The sequence below is a fragment of the Lampris incognitus genome, chromosome 9, assembly GCF_029633865.1.
Source record: "Lampris incognitus isolate fLamInc1 chromosome 9, fLamInc1.hap2, whole genome shotgun sequence".
Classification (NCBI taxonomy): domain Eukaryota; kingdom Metazoa; phylum Chordata; class Actinopteri; order Lampriformes; family Lampridae; genus Lampris; species Lampris incognitus.
In genome coordinates this window covers 8,167,646-8,186,776 of record NC_079219.1, presented here as the reverse complement: position 1 = coordinate 8,186,776, position 19,131 = coordinate 8,167,646, and the positions used below count along the sequence as shown (strand labels likewise).

Below are 19,131 nucleotides of genomic sequence, written 5' to 3'. Positions count from 1 at the left end.
GATTACCGACACAATGAAATAAACGATAGAACAAATATGAAACGAGGCGTTTTTCTGTTGTCACATGATGTATATGGTCATATATGGTCGTATCGCACAGCCCTGTCTTGAGGTATAAAAAGAAACCTTCAGCGTGGTGAACTTTGTGTTACTTTTCTCCAGGTCAGCCACCACTGCTCGCCCCAGCACAGTCCCCACAGCCCTCGAACCCAGCCTCTGCATCAGGCACCGGGGGCCAGATAGTCACTGCCATCTACCCTCCTTCACCCGGTGTCACCATGGCAACAGGGGTGGTCACCATGACCACTGTGCCCCCAAGCATGGTGTATTCAGTCGCCAGTCCTTCCAGCGTCTCCCCGCACATTCTGCCCAAGCACACTGCAGCCCCAGCCTTGATGACACACGCACACAACACCCCACCCCACCTGGAGCGACAGACAGACAGGCACCTGTCTCAGGACAGACAGATGGACAGGCCGGCTGAGCGGCAGGCTGAGCTCCTGGCACACACCGACAGGCAGCTGGAGAGGCAGACTCAAGTCCCCAGTAAGACCATCAGTAGCAGCTCAGTGGCTGCTCCCAGTGGTTTGGCTATCTCAATGCGACCCTGCAGCCCCCCTCCACAGATCCACATACCTGGTAAGACTGTGTCTGGTATATCTCTTGCAAGACTTCTGTTTTTCAGATTATCAACATTAAGCCATCCTAATCTTTTCTCTGCTTTGTTTAAAATTAATTAATGCTGTTTTTTTCCCCCCCTGATTTTTACAGGCAGTGCACCTGGCGCCAAACTACCCCAGCATCCAGTCAGAACCCCCCAGAAAGTGAAGGCAACAGTGGCTAACATCCCTGTGGGAAGCTACGAAGCGGGAGGTCGAGGGAAAGAGAGAGACAGGGAGAGGGAGCGGGAAAGGGAAAGGGAGAGGGAGAGGGAAGCCGCATCCAACACTCGGTTCTCCTTCGAGCCTGAGTCAGCAGGCCAGATGAGCTCTCCGTCTATACACCCTGCAGATGAGCCCCCCTCTTCTGACAGGCCTCCTGAGGGATCCAGCGTGGGGGACTCCTCTGACACACGGAGCAGGGACAACATCGCCACCAAGGAGGTGAGAAAGGAGCCATCCAGCCCTTATGTGTTCAGATACAAAACACCCAATCAGTATCAACTCATTATCTGTATTCTTGTGTGTGTGTGTGTGTGTGTGTATATTGCTATGCCTCATCATTTTCTGTGTTTCTGTGCAGGGTGGTTGGAAGGAATCCCTGCCCTCTTCTCCTCTGCCCCCTCCCTCTGCTACAGAACCTGCCCTTCCACCCCCTCAGACTGAGAAAGATGGCCCCCCACCCAAAAAGGTCAAGGCCCGCCCCCCACCGCTCAAGAAGACTTTTGACTCTGTGGATAAGTGAGTAAATATCAAAGTGAGCTTCACGTATATATCATTAGCAGAAGCAGTCGGTTATTCTCCAGGACCAACAGGTGCACCGTGATTTACAAGACCATAACAACATGAAGCGGGGTGGGGGAGCATAAGAAAAATTCACTTCACTCGTCTCGCATATTTTGCCGTGGTTATACACACACACACACACACACACACAACACGATTGTGTGTATATTCACATCTCTGTTTCCACATGCTGATCTGACAGGGTGCTGTCCGAGGTGTATTTCGAGGAGCGCTTTGCCGAGCTGCCAGAATTCCGTCCGGAGGAGGTTCTGCCTTCGCCCACTCTGCAGAGCCTAGCCACGTCCCCCCGCGCCATCTTGGGCAGCTACCGTCGCAAGAGGAAGAACTCCACAGGTCTCTCTCTCTCTCTCTCTCTGTCTGTCTCTCTCGCTCTCTCAGTGGTGTTGCCTCTGAACTTTGAACTCGGTCTCGGTAACTGTGAGAGAGCTCCTTGGATTTAGAGCAGTGTGACTCATGATAAACACTGGAACATTAAAAAAAAACATTTTGCAATTTGTGCAGAGGTTATTCATAAATCATTGTTGGAACAAATGCAAATAGATTATATCAGTTATTTCCAGTATCGGATGATGTCATCGGTATGCCAACAGACTTGTGACAGATTGTGTCCTCTGCTTCATCCAGACCTGGACTCCTCCACAGAGGACCCAGTTTCTCCTAAGAGGAAGAGCAGACGGCGCTCCAGCTGCAGCTCCGAGCCAAACACACCCAAGAGTGCTGCCAAGTGTGAGGGAGACATCTTCACCTTCGACAGAGCAGGTAAATGACAGACGGGCTGATACTCTCCTCATCCCTGCTGACAGTTTTATTTCTCCTGCTCGTTTAAGATTAGGTGGAAATATAATGATCACCCAGGAGGAATGTGAGTCAGGTATTTTGTTTTACTTAGCAGTTTAAAGGTGTCTCTGAGAGAAAGGGGATGTCATACACCGTTACAATTTCGCTTTGGTTTTTTTTGGGGCGGGGATTTTTGCCCCCCTTTTCTCCCCAATTGCACTTGGCCAATTACTCCACTCTTCCGAGCCGTCCCGGTCACCGCTCCACCCCTTCCGCCGATCCGGGGAAGGCTGCAGACTACCACACGCCTCCTCTGATACATGTGGAGTTACCAGCACCTGACAGTGAGGAGTTTCACCAGGGGGACGTAGCGCGTGGGAGGATCGTGCTATTCCCCCCAGTTCCCCCTACCAACCAGAGGAGGTGCTAGTGCAGTGACCAGGACACATACCCACATCCGGCGTGCCACCCGCAGACACGGCCAATTGTGTCTGTAGGGACGCTTGACCAAGCCGGAGGCAACACGGAGACTCGATCTGGCGATCCCCATGTGGGTAGGCAATGGAATAGACCGCTTCGCCACCAGTACGCCCACAGTTTTGCTTTGTTGAGCAGCAACCCAGCAAGTGCCTGCACCACAACTTTTTGTAAGGGAAGAAGAGAGAGAGAAAAAACTGTAAAGTTTTCCTTTCATTTAACTGATTTGGCAGAGGATGGCCGATACACTGTACTGGTTGTTTCATTGCGTAGAGATTCATACATTGATACATGTCATCCATGTAACTGCTGGCTACAACTTCATTACCGGCAGACATTAACAGCTAACAGCCTGTTAGTGTAACAGTCATTAATGTTGACGACATTTTACGGCCTGCTAACAGCTGTGACGGTCTAGTATGTGAAAGTAGTAATGATAACAGGTAATTTCAGGCTAACACAAATGCAAAGTTAGTGGTGGAAAACCTATAGCTTGGATTTGAACTAACAAGCAGGGGTGCGGTGGCACAGTGGCACAGTGGTTAGCGCGGTCGCCTCACAGCAAGAAGGTCCTGGGTTCAAACCCCGGGGTTGTCCATCCTTGGGGGTCATCCCAGTTTGTTTTCCTCTGTGTGGAGTTTGCATGTTCTCCCTGTTTCTGCGTGGGTTTCCTCCGGGTGCTCCGGTTTCCTCCCACTGTCCAAAGACGTGGGTCAGGTGAATCGGCCATACTAAATTGTCCCTAGGTGTGAATGTGTCGGCCCTGTGATGGACTGGCGGCCTGTCCAGGGTGTCTCCCCGCCTGCCACCCAATGACTGCTGGGATGGGCTCCAGCATCCCGCGACCCTAATTAGGATAAGCGGCTTGGATAATGGCTGGACGGAAGCAGAGGTTGTGCACCCTAGGGGTGTAACAATGCACTGCGGCACAGTATTTTGCGATTCAAAATATGATATGCATCGTGAAGCTGAAAAATTGATTGCAATATCAAGTCAATTAAATTGTTACTCCCAGAGGATGTAGATGTCATTTATTAATGTTAACGCAAGAGGGCGCCATAGGCATAGGTCAGTTTTGCTTGACTGACCTGTTGTTGACCCCGGCATTCACTGGCAGTAGTGATTGAATGTTGGCAAGGAAATAGGGGAGGAGGTGGAAATAGAGGGTGCTCCGTCAAACTTCAAGTCAGTTGTAGGCATAATTTTGGTTTTCTTGCACAGAGGCAAGAAAACGGTGACTAGATTGTGGACCGAACAAAGACTTATTTGCAAGCTCTACTGGTGCACTATGGCTTACAGTATACAACGGCTAAACACCACTTATGTACTGCACTATCTACAATAGGATTACAAGGACAAGCTACAGTTGCCACCTGATAAATTAGCAAAACGCCAAACAACTCTTAAAAAGTCACTTGCTGCATCAAGTCAGTGGGCGAAAGAGTTAACACCAAGCATCAGCATTTTATTTTATTTTAATATTTTTTTGACATTTCTGCTTCATTCAACAGCGACAGTATAGATAGAGAGGAAAGATGGGGAGAAAGAGAGAGAGGAACATGCAACAAAGGTCACTGGCTGGATTTGAACCGGCAACATTGCAACCATGTGGTATGCGCTGTAAGCATTTGGCTACTGAGGCACCCTGAACTGTTGGCATTTTATTGCCAAAGACTGGAGACCATAGTCAGTAGTTGAGGACGAAGGATTTCGAAAACTTGTCAACATGCTGGAGCCTGAATATCACCCCCCCCCCCGTATACATTTCAGCAGATCTGTAGTTTTTGCCATGTATGAGGATGTGAAGGTAAGATTTAAAGAAGCCCTCCAGAAGGCCGAGAGAGTCACGAGAACCACAGGCAGCCAGATCTGTCTTGCTACCCAAAGCTAATCATCACAACCCACATCATCAACTGCCAGTGGGAAATTGGGTTTTGTTCTCCAAATGAGCACGATGTGGTATTGAACCATGAGCCCTGAATCGTCTTATCAAACCAAATAGGGAGTTGACTGTGTCGCTACACCCTGAGTGCACAACCCTGCACGAGTGTTTTTCCCGTGTAACCCTGCCTTTCTGTCTGTATATTAACGAAGTGCTTTGAAGAGACCTGAATAAACACAGAAGCTAAACTCCCGTAGCTTATCAAGAGAGCCGAGCTCATTCCTCCCATCCTCACTCCCCTCTCTCAGGCACAGATGGAGAGGACATCTTGGGAGAGCTGGAGTTCGATAAAGTACCTTACTCTTCCCTGCGGCGCACCCTGGACCAGAGGAGGGCGCTCGTGATGCAGCTGTTCCAGGAGCATGGCTTTTTCCCATCAGGTTAGTGATGCATTTCTGCGTAGAGCATGGTGGCGCAGCGGTTAACACTGTCATCTCAAGTTCAGCTATATTCTCATATTTATTTAGAATACGATGAAATTCTTGTGCTCTGGCGCTCTCTGCCTTAACACAAGGGGCACTATGGCAAAGGAGACACCACTCCCCAAAAAAACCCCACCTACATAGACTATATGAGTACTCAATAACACATCAATGTAAGGTGCATATGGGTGCGTCAGCTGTTCGGCAGTCTGACTGCCTGTGGAGAGGAACTATTACTGAGACTGGTGGTGTGTGATTTGATGCTCTGGTTAACATTTTTTAGATGGAAGGTGAGAGAACAGAACATGAGCGGGGTAGCTGGTGTCCTTAATGATGTTTTGGGCATTTCTTTTACCGCGAGTGGGGTAAATATTATGAAAGTTGTGGTAGTTCCATGGCCAATGATTTGCAAGAAAGTGTTCCAAGTCCCTGGTCTGTGACTTCCCTTTGTGGAATTTGTGAGGGTTTTCCTTTGGGTACTCTAGTTTCCTCCAAAGACATGACAATTTGGGTGTCCAGTATAAGGGAATTCAGGACACTGGCCTCAGAATATAGGAGTTGGTCCCTGTCCAGTGCTCCTCAGTGTGTTAGGATGAGGCAAATTTAGAGAATGAATTTCTCCACAGGTACCAGTAAAGACTCTCCGGCACTAATAGATCCTTTTCTACTACAACCCACTACTTCTAGGCGTTCGCTCCTGTTCTCTACACATGTTAACAGTCAGTATTTGTCTAATAAAATGGATTATTAGCCCTCATGAAAAGAGCCGATCAGGCTTGAGAAGATGAGCGCTGAGGAAATTTCATGTCCATTTTTAATTAATCATTCTCATCTCCCCCCCTCCCCAATTCCCCACAGCTCAGGCTACCGCGGCCTTCCAAACACGATACTCCGACGTCTTCCCCACCAAGGTGTGTCTGCAGTTGAAGATCAGGGAGGTGCGGCAGAAGATCATGCAGACAGCCGCCCCATCTGAAGCCTCCAGCACTGGGGGCCCTGACTCCACCCCGTCCCTCCCCGGGCCCTCGGGCTCCCAATCAGGGGAAGGATCTGTGGGAGGAGGTGGGGAGCCACCGGGAGAAGAGGCGGAGCGAGACGGAGAGCCGAGCCCAGAGGAGCCTCGTGACTCACAGGACTCTTCAAGATGAGGGACGCTGCCAAATCATATTGACTGGTTAGCGACTGTTAAGTCATGCATCATGGCCGCCCCTCTCTGCTTTTAATGTATTGTTCAGAAGCCACGCTGTCCTCCTCCTCCTCTTAAGGTCGAATCCTGACTCTTCCTGTGCTTGGCGACCAATCTCAGAGAGTGAGCAAGACAAAGACGGAGTGTGTATGCAATGTTGGGGCATTGATGTTTAAGTTTAGAAACTTTAATTCCTTTTTACCAAAACAAAGGACATGTGAAATGCCAGTGGCATAAAAACACCATAGAAGAAAGACCACACACACACACACACACACACACACACACACACACACACACACACACACACTTAGCACTCTCATATCAACAACCTTGTATAAGGCTTCCATTGATGCCAGTGAACTGTGGACCGTTTAATTCAACTGCTCAATATTTGCCTTGAAGCCGAGTCCTCATTAGCGTCTGAAAGACTTGTGTAATCTTTCCCGAGACTCAGTACTCCTTGAGTTCTCATATGAACTTAATTTTGTTTTGTTTTTGTTTTTTTACCGATTATATAGGGTTATAGGAAGAGGAGCGCTGAGTTGCTGCTTAAGAGGAGCAACCCGTATGTACACTCTCCTATGGTTCGCATGTTTATTCCTGCAGAACATTATAGAGGGCTGGGCCCTCACCCGCCAGAGAGAATTTGATTGGACGGAGAACCAGTCGCCATGGAGATGGATCGGAAAGATCCTTTTTTATCGTTTCCCTTTTCTCCGCTCTACCGCGGACCTTCAGGGGAGGTCCGTTCGTGACTGACTGACTGACTGAAACTTAAGTGGACTTTCGGCGGTGCCATCATTCCTGCGAATAATCTGTCTGGCCAAGTCCTCCCTGCGACTGACCTAAGCAGGCGCCAGTACGTGGGAACCAAGCATTCCTGTGCCTCGCATTCGCCAGCCATGAAGGAAGGAGGCGGGCCAGGTAGTCGACGGGCACATCCTGGCTCGTGTTTGGACTGAATTTTATTAGTTGCCTCAACCAAACCTTAGATTTGTAAGGTTGTTTTTTTTTTCCAGGAGAGGGAGGGAGGGGGGTGGGCAAGCCTCAATTGCCAAGCAGTTTATTAATATTTTTTTTAAGAGAACAATTTTCATTTTTATTCAGCATTCTCATTGTTCTCGGATTTACTACGTTAATGTGTTATTCCTACAGCTATTGCTACTCTCATGTCATTGTGGTGTACCCTGGTCCTCACTCCTCTTCCTCCTGACCGCTGGCAGATGTTTCATCCCAGCCAGCTGTTTCTTTCTCATACCAGTTTTTTAATATCGTTTTTTTTTCCGGAGGCAGGCTACAGGGTGTGTCCGCGTGTGTGTATGTGTGAGAGAATGCGTGAGAAAACGAGAGAGAGAGAGAGAGAGAGAGGGAGAGAGAAACACACCTGCACAACTACTCCTCCAGTCTAGTTTTCCCTTCGGTCGCCAAAGAGTCAGCAAGGACCCTGTGGTGCTCTTTTTAAATTATTGTTCATTTCACAGAGCGAAACAAAACTGGGACTTTTTTTACATTTAGAATAAGCAGTACGTTTTTAGACAACCCTGTATATCCTTTTCCGATCACTCCCTCGCTAAGTTTGATTCTATAGCCTCACCACGTGTATTGCTCCTTCCTCCACCTATTTCCTTCCCTCCTTCCTGCCTTTGTCACTTTATCGCTCTCTCTGGGGTCCGCCTTTCTTGGGCCGCCAGAGGGCGCACTGTGCGGAAGTGAGGGAAGGGCGATTAATCAAAAGAGTTGGTAGGATTTATTATCGGTTGTCTTTGTGCAAGACTTGGTTGTGTTGTACATAATTACTGTAGGGTCGGTAGACTCGTTATATTATTAAAGAAAAATGTGTCATTGACCATAAGTTGAGTTTTAAAGACGCCCGCTTATTGAAGGTAAAACATGAAATGGAAAAAAAAAAAACCAACAAAAAAACCACAGTAATAAATATGGATATTAACGTTTTTGTGTTATACTCCTTGTTTTGCTGTCACATTACCGCAAGAGAGGAATTTCTATGAATAATTTAAGTTTGTATCTGTATCTTTCAGTATACAAATAAAATAGGTGTTGAATCGAACCGATTGCTTCCTTTGCTGGCGACCAGTCGAGTTCTGCACGAGCACCGTCTGATTTCGGTTTCGTTATTTTGGAGGCAACATGGCCAACGTGGCGACTTCGCTGTCCCCTTAATCCGGCTCTCTTCTCCACACAGTTGACTTCCACCCCTCAACGTTGTTTTTCAATGAAAGCCAAAAAGTAGGACTGACTTGGTCCTACTTTTAGTCCCTTGGGAAATGTTGCTTTAAGTAGGGGTTGGTGTGCTACCTATTTCCACGTTGATGTGGACTGTTGGTTGCTTAAATTCTCATATTGGTGCATAATCTGTTCTTGGATCAATTGCTAAAACAAGAAAAAAGGCTATAGACTGACATTAGAATCAATAACATTTATTAACTTTTGCTATTTACAACAGAATGCATTGCTTCAACAGCGTAAGCCTTAACAAAAGTAAAAATCAGATTTTTTTTTGTTTTTTTGATTGCGATAGTAGAGACAGACAGGAAAGGCAGAGAAGAGAGAGAGAGAGAGAGAGAGAGAGGGGATGACATGCAACAAAGGGCCCGGGCCAAATTCAAACCCAGGCCACTGCGATAAGGACTCAGCCTTATATGTGGTTCGCACTCTACCAGGTGAGCCACCGGGGGTGTCCCCCCACCCCCACATCCATTTGACAGAAATGTTAAGTGAAACATACAGGACAACAATCCAAAGCACAACCGACGACCCTTGATTTGTTTGCCATGTTTATTTTTTTATGAATGAATATTGTTCTTTTCCTTAATTGAGTAAGAAAATTCACATTATTTGGTCTTAACTTATATATATTTTACCTCCATTATTCAAGGTTTTCTTATCCAGAGAAAGTCATCAGCTGTTATCTCAGTTCTGATAACTGAGTCCGAACTCTGCAACAAAGGTGACCTATTGACGTGCGTGAACCTCAAGGCAGAGAAATTATTTGTAAACCACGAGTAAAGCACTATAAAACTGCTGAATTCTGGCCTCTAGATCGCGTAAACGAATCCAGATCCCCAACTCCTCAGAGGAGTTGCAGTCTGTCCACATCAATGGCCAGGCTATTCTCCAGGGCTGTATGGTAGATCTCCAGGGCCTGCTCCAATGGCAGCACTTCTCCCTCGCTGGTCTCTATGATGGCTATGGTCTCCCCAAATGCATTACACATGATGGTTGGGGTTCCCTGAGTCTGCAAGAGGGGCACAGAGGATGAGCAATTGGGTTAAAATTAAATTGATTGATACAAAGTAGCCTCGTAATGACCCAATATGGCTGCAGCAATTAAACCCTTTTATTCCAGCAGATGAAATCTGCACTGAAAATGTTTTGTTCACCAAACCAGCTCCTAAGCTACATTTCTAGTTACGGATTTTGTTTGTTTTACTGGAAATGAAGATGAAGCAGAACCCCAGTCTGACCTGCTGAAGATCTGTGGCCTGGATCTGGATTAGCTGAGGCTGCCCATTGGCTAGCTCCGTGGCAGTGGTGTCCACTAGGGCCACAGCCGAGCTGGTCTCTGTGGCAGCTTGGGCTGAAGCCTCTTCATCCAGCCTCTGTTGCCTTGCATGGGTCTTTTTGTGGTTCCTCAGGTTGGAGAAGGTCTTGAAAGCTTTGCCACACTGTGGACATGCATGCGGCCGCTCACCGGTGTGTGTGCGCCGGTGCTCGGCCAGGTGCATGCTCTGGATGAAACCCTTCCCACACATCTCACAGCGGAATGGCCGCTCACCCGAGTGTGTGCGCAGATGCTCTCGCAGATGTGTGTTCTGGCGGAAACGCTTGCCACACACCTGGCAAGGGAAGGGGCGTTCGCCAGTGTGGACTCGCTGGTGGAGTGCAACTCCTGAAGAGGAAACAAACAGATTGCCGCAGACGGGGCACTGGTGGGCTTTGGGTCGCTTCCCTGAGGTACTCCGTGACCGTCCCGGGCCAAAGTTAAAGTGACTTAGTCGATGAAGTCTCAGGTTGGCTGGGGAATTGAGTTTCTTCCCACATATGGTGCAATCTAGCCCCCCGCTGACAACAGAAGAAGCCCCTGGCTCTCCCTCCCCTACAGCTGAGGTGGACGACTCCCTGCCTAGCTCTGCCTGGGTATAGGTCTCCTCTCCCTCCTTTTCCCCTTTATCGACTTGGGACTTGGCAAGGTGCTGCTCCAGACAGTGGTTGTCCCTCTGCCTCCTGGTCAAGAAGCCAGCCTCACAGAGGGGACAAGGGAAGGGGGCCGGGGCACCTGGATGTTGCGTGTAGCGGTGCGCTGCTAGTTTGGCTGGCCACTGAAAAGTGGCAGGGCAATCTGGGCAGTGCAGTTTGGTGGAGTTTGAGTGAAGCAGACTGTGCTGGCGGAGGTTGGAGGACTGGGAGAAAGCACGGTGGCAGACATCACAATGGTAAGGGCGTAAACCAGAGTGGATAAGGTTATGCCGCATAAGGTTTGCAAGGGATGAGAAGGTCTTACCGCAGTCTGAACACTGAAAGGGTCGTTCTCCAGTGTGCGTGCGCAGGTGATTGCGCACATGAATCTGCTTCTTAAAGGACTTGTTACAGATGTTGCACTGGAAGCTGCGCTCCATGACGTGGGACTTGCGTCGGTGGTGGACTAGCTGGAGCTTGGAAGGAAAGCTCTTGGTGCAGGACCGACAAGTGAAGAGTCCCTTATTAGCTACCCCAGTTGAAGCAGTGCCTGTTAGGTCAGAAGACACAGAGGAGGTACTTCCACCAGCTTCATCCAGGGGAACAGGATTTGCTGCTACGTCAGTCTCAGAGATTTTGTGAACCTCCTGGGAATCGGTACTGGTGCCTGAGGTTGAGGCAGTGGTTTCCACACTGTTTTTCTCCCCATGCGTCTTCTCATCGTTTCCCTTTGCTGTGGTCTGAGAATGAGTTGTCAGCTCCTCTGCCATTTGTTCCATCTCCTTTTCTGTGAGGGGGGCCAACAGGTTGACGTTTGCCTCCCTCTTCTCCCTGGCTCTCTGCAGGATGGCCAGAGCAGATGCAGATGCCCTCGTGGGAGCAGAGACCTAGGAAGGACAACAGGCACAACTCAGGATAAAAAAAAAACTCATTCCTTTCCACCACTGATTTTCCCTTGCCCCTTTGTCCAGGCATCAACATGACACAAGAGTTTTTGTGCAGTAGACACTGGATGCTCATTGACCATTTGTAAAATTTCCACCTCCCTTATTTACTGCTGCTATGCCTGAAAAACTTTCAGGATGAGCTCTATTAGTTATAGGTTAGTTTAAACTTCAGTGTCACATTAACATGGTGAACAGACTTAGAGAACTTATGCTAACTTATCTTTGAGTAAATATTAAGTGTGGCTGATGATTTATTAAGAAGAAAGTTTATTAATCCATAGAAGGCAATTTTGAAAGTTAGATTTGGGATTGGGAAAGGGATAAAAAAAAATTGCCCTCAAGTCATTTGAGATAACATGAATTGTCCCCATCAATATCTTTTCACTATCTACCTTTCCTTTGCAGTCTTTTTACTAATCTTGCATTAGCTAGCACATGTTGCATCAAAATTATTCTCAATTGCTCTTATTGAAATGTCAGACAGCTCAGCATCAGAGGAAGTAGAAACAGTTGCTGAACACTGGTGGACTGTGGTATCAGTCATCATTTTGCAAACAGTCAATTAATATAGTCTTAAGAAAGGCCTTAAAAATGTAACTAATCTAACTAGTATAGCCTAGTAGGGCGGGCCATACTCTGTATTTTTTGTAAATCAATCGAGAAGGGTGTTCAAATAACACATGTTGGTGTGCAGAACACAAATCTGAAGATTTTTTTTTAATTCTGATAACCCTAACTTACATCAATTTGCATTTGACTGTTAAATTTTTGATTATTTTGCTATTCTTCCGGAAGAAACGGACGAAGTTGGGGGGGGGGGCGCTTTTAGTTTGAAGTTAGGCTTTCGTTTTGGTAACTTCCTGTTGGGACGGCAGTTGTAGCCATCTTGTAGCTGAAAGCCGAATGTTGGGGAAGTTGGCAATCCTTATCCATCAGTCTTCTGTTCTCTTCTTGTGGCATTGCCAGTAAGTTCATTTTTTATTAGGAACCTGAGGAACAAATAATATTAGACATATATTATCTTGTTTTATATTTGTTAAATGATTTGTGTACTTGCCTATTGCTAGCCTGAGTTACCTGTGAAGGAAAATAGGGACCTGTGAGGGGAATATTTTGGCGGTTTTCTGTAATACTTACCGGTGTAATACTTCAATACCTGTCTGTAGTGGATACTTACCTGTGTATTATTGTTTTTATTTCAGCTTGAACTAGTTAAAAAAAATGGCTCAAGGACGAAATCAAGTTCTCATTTGATTAATCTTGCTGGCATTGGGGAGGAGCTGTTGGTGTCTGAACTGCCAACTGTGAGGAATATCCTGAGGTATGGCATCTACTTGAGGGAGCAAGGTGAAGATGACAGGAGGAACTACCCAGTGGAGCAGCTGGTGGGTGACATCTACCCTGGTCTGATTTGTCAGTGGAGCAAAGCTAATGCTCTTTTCAAGCCATCTGTTATCAATAAAAAGGTGACCATCACATCCAAGCTCAAGGAGGTCTGGAATCATGCAGTGAAGTTTTCTCTGGGGAAGGGCAAACTTGATGCCAAAGAGAGGTCCATTGTCAAGTGAGACAAGTTATTTGATATTTTGACTTGCAAGTGTCAGATTACCAGTTGTGGGGCGGGAGGCTGTGAGTGTGAGGGCTGTGTGAGCCAAGCCCACATTAACTGTTCCTGCAGCAGAGAGAAAAGGATTCCTGTGAAAGATCTTGCCTACAGAGAGAAGGTTGGAAGTAAAGGTCCCCACCAAATGGGGGGCCCTGATCTGCCAGAGTACAAGAGACAGGTGAGGACATTGGAAAGGCAGGGGATGGAAAAGAAGGCGGAGGAAAGGCAAAGGAGCAAGGAGGAAAATGCTGCAGCAGCAGAGAAGGCAGCCAGGAAGGATCTTGAGAGATTTTTGGCAGATGATGAGGATCTGGAATTGAAGAGAAGTGGTGCTGAAGATGAGTTTGTCACTGAAGTTGAGCTCTACCCTAAAACTAACCCTGAGCCTGCAGCTTTGGCAAAGGTACATAAAAACTATGATGAGACTCTAAACATTGCCCTTGCTAATGTAAGGTATGGCATAGGGCTGAGGTCAACTGCAGCGATAGAAACTGCAGCTGATTGATGCAGGAATCATCACAGAAGACAACACAAGTAAAGTGATTGATAAGAACAAGGTCAAGAGAGCACAGGAGAAGTTGATGAGACAGCTGGGGGAAGAGTTTGAGAAGTGTGTGTGTGTGTGTGGGGGGGGGGGTCTCTTGCATCCTCTTTGATGGGCGGATTGACCTGACCAATGTGATGATGGAAGCTGAGGGCAGTGACCAATCTTTTCCTGCAAAGATCAAGGAAGAACACTACAGTGTTGCTAGTGAGCCTGGCAGCTACTATCTGTTCCACTTTACCCCAGAGAAAGCAACTAAAGAGGAGTCACATGCGGAGTAGATTGCTAAGGTCCTGTTTGCCTGGCTGAAAGAAAGGGGTTTTGATAAGACCTTGTGGGCCACTGGAGGAGACTCCACAAATGTCAACACTGGTATGAAAGCTGGAGCTGCCCCTGGGGAGAAAGCTGGTCTGGTTGGTGTGTAACCTGCACACTGGTGAACTTACCCAGTGCCATCTCATTGTTGATCTTGATGGCCTTACTCTGTCAGACAACAAATTATCTGGGTCAATAGGAAAGCTCCTTGATTCTGCTACAGACTTAAATATCAATCCAAACTTCACCCAGATCTGTGTTGGCCCTCCATTGATCAAGCTGCCTGACAAGGTCATTCAAAATCTCTCAACTGATCAACACTATGGCTATAAAATTGTCTGTGCAGTCAGGGATGGAGTGCTTCCTGTAAGGCTGGCTCTGTTGGGAGATTGGACCAGTAAACCACAACCGCTGGCTCACCACAACGAACAGACTTCTCAGGCTCTGGGTGTCAAACCACAGACTTAAAGGAAAGAACCTGAAGAATCTGTAGTTCATTGTAGAATTCATCACTGGAGTGTATTATCCATGTTGGTTCAACTTGAAGGTCAAGCACTCCTGGATCAAAGGGCCTAGGCACATCCTGTTTCAGCTAGACTGCCTCAAGTCCCAGAGGAAGGAGGTGCTGGATCTTGTGATGCCGACTGTGAGAAGATCTGCTTGGTATGCCCACAGTGAAGCCATCCTCCAAACACTGCTGTGCCTTGAGGATCAGAAAGAGAGGGGTGGAGAGAATCCTGGCCATCAGGGGAGAGGGGGACCCAGACACTCAGCTGAGGCACTCCTCAGTCAGGACCAGAAGGACACCTGACATCAATTGTGATGCTTCCAGCATTGGTGACTCGATCAGCTGGTCAGAAGGTGTGTCAGGGCCACCTCTCATCTGCTCCCTAAGCACCTCGGAGGTGAAGAACTTCATCAACACCGCCATGGAGGTGCTCAACTGGCCTTGCCACACACAAAGCATTGAGAGGGTTGTTAAAATGGTGACTGAAGCTTTTGCTAAGTACTTCTCACAGGAAAAGAAGGATGGAGGGATCAGGGCACAGGAGACCAGCAGGAGGCTGATGTCCAAGAATGACTCAAAGCAGGACTTGCGCAACCTGGCAAAGTTTAAGAAGTCAGGAGATTGATCTTTGTAATTGTATCCAGTGATATACATGCAGTTCATCTGTTAATAAATATGTAAATTTGATTTGGCTTTGTCAATTAAATGATTTCCCTTATATCTTTTAAATAGCTAATAAAAAAGGGTTCGAAAGGGTAAAATTGGCAATTTAGAAATACAAAATGATGTAGGTTAAGAGTAATCCAATCAAAAAACAAAAAAAAACCCCCAAACACTCATATTTGAATTCCCCATAAAAAAACACATAATTTAGACACCCCACATGTTAGGATTTCCTTCAGATGCATGTTGGCACCTGAGTATGATCCGCTCTACTCTTAGTACACAAGAGTATGTAATAGAATTCTGAATTATCTAAAATATCCATGACAGAACTACTGGGCCTGCAAAGAAAATGACCAAATGTGGTGAGTGATGAATAGCACATCAACCACCAACATTTCTTTGACTGAGAACAAATAGGCAAATTGAAGCTACTGACAAGCTGGACGGGGATAGGCTTATTCTGCTACCATGGAGACGGGGCTGGGTGTGCTGGATGTGTCACGGTTGAGGTGGGTTCGGCGGTGGTACAGGTACTTGGTCATGTTGGTGAAAGTCTTGTTGCAGAACTGACACTTGTGTAAGGGGTCCGCAGTGTGGGATTTCCTATAAGACAGAAATGAGAAGGAAACAAAGGGACTGTCAGTTGACCCTGAGCGCCGCTGTAATTAATAAATTCCATTTGTATAGCATCTCAATACAATCTTTGGGATCACGACTCCACCACAAACGTGTAGCAGCCATTTGGACAATGCGACAGCAGCCAATGTGCACCTGAATGTTAACCACACGATGGCTATATAGGGTGGGGAAACAAGGATTTAAATTAGCCAAATGAATAGGAAAAGATGATCAGGGGGTCTCGATGGCAATGATCTACCTGAAAATTTAGCCAGTGATGTCAGGTAAATTAATTCTCCTTACGAAAGGCTATCTGGGATCTTTTATGACCACAGTGAGTCGGGGCCTCAGTTTTAACATCTCATCTGAAGGACAGCACTCATAACTGCACAGTATCCCTCAACACCATACTGCGGCATCCCTGCTGCCAGGTCCAGTGGGCAGGGAGCTCCATACAGGAAAACATCTTTTTAACAGTGCCCTATCGGGCACAACCTTGCACCAACAAATCTGGAGTTCCACCTATGTAGCCATACTAAAGACATAAAGTGCTCAACACTGGCAACCACAAATTCTTTTGATCAAAAACTCTGGCAAAAATTATGCATAGTGTAAGTGTATTGCTAAGTTTATGCTTTTGCCTTTTACCTGTGCATAATGAGAGTCATCTCAGTGGTGAAGCCATGGCCACAGTCCACACAAAGATACCTGGCCACTCCGGAGTGAGTGCGCATATGCGTCTGCAGTGAAGTGGTCTTCTTGAACACCTTTCCACACTCTGGGCACTCATGTGTGCCCTGCTCGTGCACGCGCTTGTGAGCCGCGAGCCGGTTGACAGAGGTAAAAGTGCGGTTGCATAGCTCACACTGTTGGGGCTTGGCCCACACTGTTGCCTTCTTCTCAGATACCCTCAGTCTGATCTCATCCATCTTTTCTGGGGGATCCTCCTTCCCTCGCACTTCCTCAACACCGCTCATGACTCCCGCCTCCCCGCTCTCCTTGTCCTGACCCAAAAAGTGCTCTCCCTGATGCTGAAGCAAGTCCTCGGGGGTCTGGAAGAGAAGGGAGCACTCGGAGCATTCATAAGGGTGGATGACCACCACCTCTGTTGGCTGCTGCTGCTGCTGCTGGTCACTCTGGATGCTAGGGGCCAGCCTCAATTCCAGTCTCTGAATGCCATTCTCCATGACAGCCAGCTTTCTTGAGGCGCCCGACCCAAGGGCAGGCAGCAGAGGGGGCAATACCTTGGTTTGCCGCTGGCTGGAGGTGTTGGAGCCATCTGCCAAAGCCTTGGCTGTGAGGATCTGCAGATGCATGGTGGCTGACCCAGGTGCTGCAGACACTGGAGGCAGCAAGGAGGAGCGAGGGGGTGTGGAGAGCTTAGTAGGTGGCTGGTGTTTCTTCTGCTGTTGTCTTTGTTGCTGTTGTTTCTGGCCAAGAACCTTGGAGAGAGACAGAGTAGAGTACATGAAAGAATTTAAAACACTCAGAAACCTCTAAACCCATTCCTGCCTTCTCCTCACACTTCTGATGAAAGGTGTTAATGATGCAAAGTACCTGTGCCAAGATTTCCCCCGCCTGCTGCTCACTCAACACAAAGTTCTGCACACTGTTAAAAGGAGTGATGGTACCATCGGGCTGCAGCACATATTCCTGTAATCAAGGAAGAAAAAACACTGGGTGTTGTGCATATTATTAATATTTGTGTCAATCAACCAATAAATAAATCATCATTCAATCCAATTATCAAAGACAGGAATAATACTTGAAAGACTGGTAGCCCAATATTCCCATGGTAAAAGATAATCTGGTCTCATTCCCAGCACTACAAAAGTTTTAATGAAGGCATATTAATCTGTAAATGCTTATGAATCCCTCGCTACTCTGTTTCCCCTTTGATTTTTGGTTCCTCACCAAGGTCTCAGGGTTACTATGTGTGCTGCTCCTGCTGTGGGTCTGTCTATGTTCCAACCACACCTCAGGTGAGTCAAATAGAGCCAGGCAGTCCAGACACTGGTACTGGACTGGCCCTGAAACCTGGGCCTCTGACCCTCCTTCCTCTGTCTCGTGAACCTCACACAGCTCTGCGAAAAGGTGGTACACCAATATAGATAGGTTAGTACTGTCACTTTAAACTACAGATTACTGACAGCTGTTTGAACTATGTATGCATGTACAAATGTCCAATGTGCATTTAATAATTTAGTAAAATTACACTACCAGGATGATATTCAGTCCTATGGTCTTGAATTTAACTGATTTATTAAGCGACGTGTTTTGCTTTCACAGCTTCATCCAGCCTGATGAAGCAGTGAAAGTCGAACATGTAGCTCAACAAACAAGATCACTTTTTTTCAGTAAGTATTCTTGTTCTCAATCTAAAGTGTGCTGCATTTTTGTCACAGAGAATGAGGTATTTTTTTATTTACAGTAATTAGATCTAAATAAGATTGTTTTTTGTTTTTTGCATAGCAGCAACTTTACAAATGGACGTGACCGAGTAAGTTCACCTATACAGAATGGCATCGTGTTACATCGTACATCGAAAATGTTTAACCCAAATAACCAGCAATCAACATCCATTCTCCCATATCAATGCCTGTACACACATACACATTCCAAACACTCGCTCTCAAATCCAGTCTCTCACCTTGTTGTTCCACTTCCATGCCAGCCTCACTCATGTGCATCTCCTGGTGCTGAAGCAGCGCCTCTGGGTTCATGAGGATGACCCCACACTCCAGACACTGGTACTGCTGATTGTCACCCATCCCGGAAAAACCCTGGAAAGTCACAGTCTCAACCGCTTCGCCTTCTGCATCTCCTTCTTGCTCGTTATGAATCTGCTGGTGTACCAACACATCCTCCAAAGTGTTGAAGAGCTGAAAGCACTCGCTGCACATGTACTGATGTTCCACAGAAACACTCTCCTGGCCCTCCTGCTGCTCAGCCATGGCTGGTGTGTTTCTGTATGTGTGTTTTTGTCTTAATTAGATAGTAAGCGTGTCATGAATGAGATGGTGCGACTTGCCGGTAAAATGAGAGAGCGCAAGCGGGCTGTTCAGGCATTGACTGTATGTATCACTCTGTCCTCCAAAAGCCACCTCTCTTTCCATCCAAACGGTCAGTGTGACAGTGATCCTACAGGTTGAAAAAAAGAAATGCAAATTAAAAGAGCCTATTATATATAATCTGTTAGGTTAATGCCACAATGGCAAATAGGCTGCTCTTTGGCATTGCAATAGAAATGTGTGACAATATGAGGCTGTTGGCCTTTTAACTTGAACGTAAGTCTAATGTACCACATTGTACACAAAAGGATTCAGATAGTAGCTTTTGCATGGTCGTGGGACAATCACACATGATACGTCGGTATGTTAAAGATTGCGAGGGCCCATCGTGTTCTTCGTTAACAGCAGCTAAGTGTAATAGCTAATCGCAGTCATTTGATTTCACT

At 46.9% G+C, this 19,131-nt stretch overlaps 2 protein-coding genes across 5 annotated transcripts in view; one reads left to right on the top strand and one right to left on the bottom strand.

Annotated features, from left to right (window-relative positions):
• cicb (capicua transcriptional repressor b) overlaps window positions 1-13,658 on the top strand; it is a 71,143-nt gene extending 57,485 nt beyond the window's left edge. Inside the window, exons 15-22 of one of the 2 annotated variants that reach the window (XR_008810725.1) lie at window positions 163-639; window positions 772-1,103; window positions 1,243-1,400; window positions 1,648-1,799; window positions 2,091-2,225; window positions 4,911-5,042; window positions 5,943-6,413; window positions 12,620-13,658. Coding sequence is in view for 1 of the 2 variants with exons in the window: in XM_056286226.1 (XP_056142201.1) it covers window positions 163-639; window positions 772-1,103; window positions 1,243-1,400; window positions 1,648-1,799; window positions 2,091-2,225; window positions 4,911-5,042; window positions 5,943-6,232 (1,676 nt within the window). In the remaining variant the exon portion in view is untranslated. Of the gene's footprint in view, window positions 1-162; window positions 640-771; window positions 1,104-1,242; window positions 1,401-1,647; window positions 1,800-2,090; window positions 2,226-4,910; window positions 5,043-5,942; window positions 8,342-12,619 lie in introns of those variants that run through there. The other variant, XM_056286226.1, reaches the window with a different exon arrangement.
• LOC130117951 (zinc finger protein 574-like) overlaps window positions 8,731-19,131 on the bottom strand; it is a 13,193-nt gene continuing 2,792 nt past the window's right edge. For all 3 annotated transcript variants that reach the window (XM_056286230.1, XM_056286228.1, XM_056286229.1), the window contains exons 2-8: window positions 18,325-18,815; window positions 17,589-17,758; window positions 17,232-17,327; window positions 16,323-17,116; window positions 15,524-15,659; window positions 9,759-11,357; window positions 8,731-9,529 (exon numbers count right to left, since the gene is read on the bottom strand). In XM_056286230.1, the coding sequence (XP_056142205.1) occupies window positions 9,365-9,529; window positions 9,759-11,357; window positions 15,524-15,659; window positions 16,323-17,116; window positions 17,232-17,327; window positions 17,589-17,758; window positions 18,325-18,628 (3,264 nt within the window). In that variant the 5' untranslated portion in view covers window positions 18,629-18,815 and the 3' untranslated portion in view covers window positions 8,731-9,364. The remainder of the gene's footprint in view (window positions 9,530-9,758; window positions 11,358-15,523; window positions 15,660-16,322; window positions 17,117-17,231; window positions 17,328-17,588; window positions 17,759-18,324; window positions 18,816-19,131) is intronic.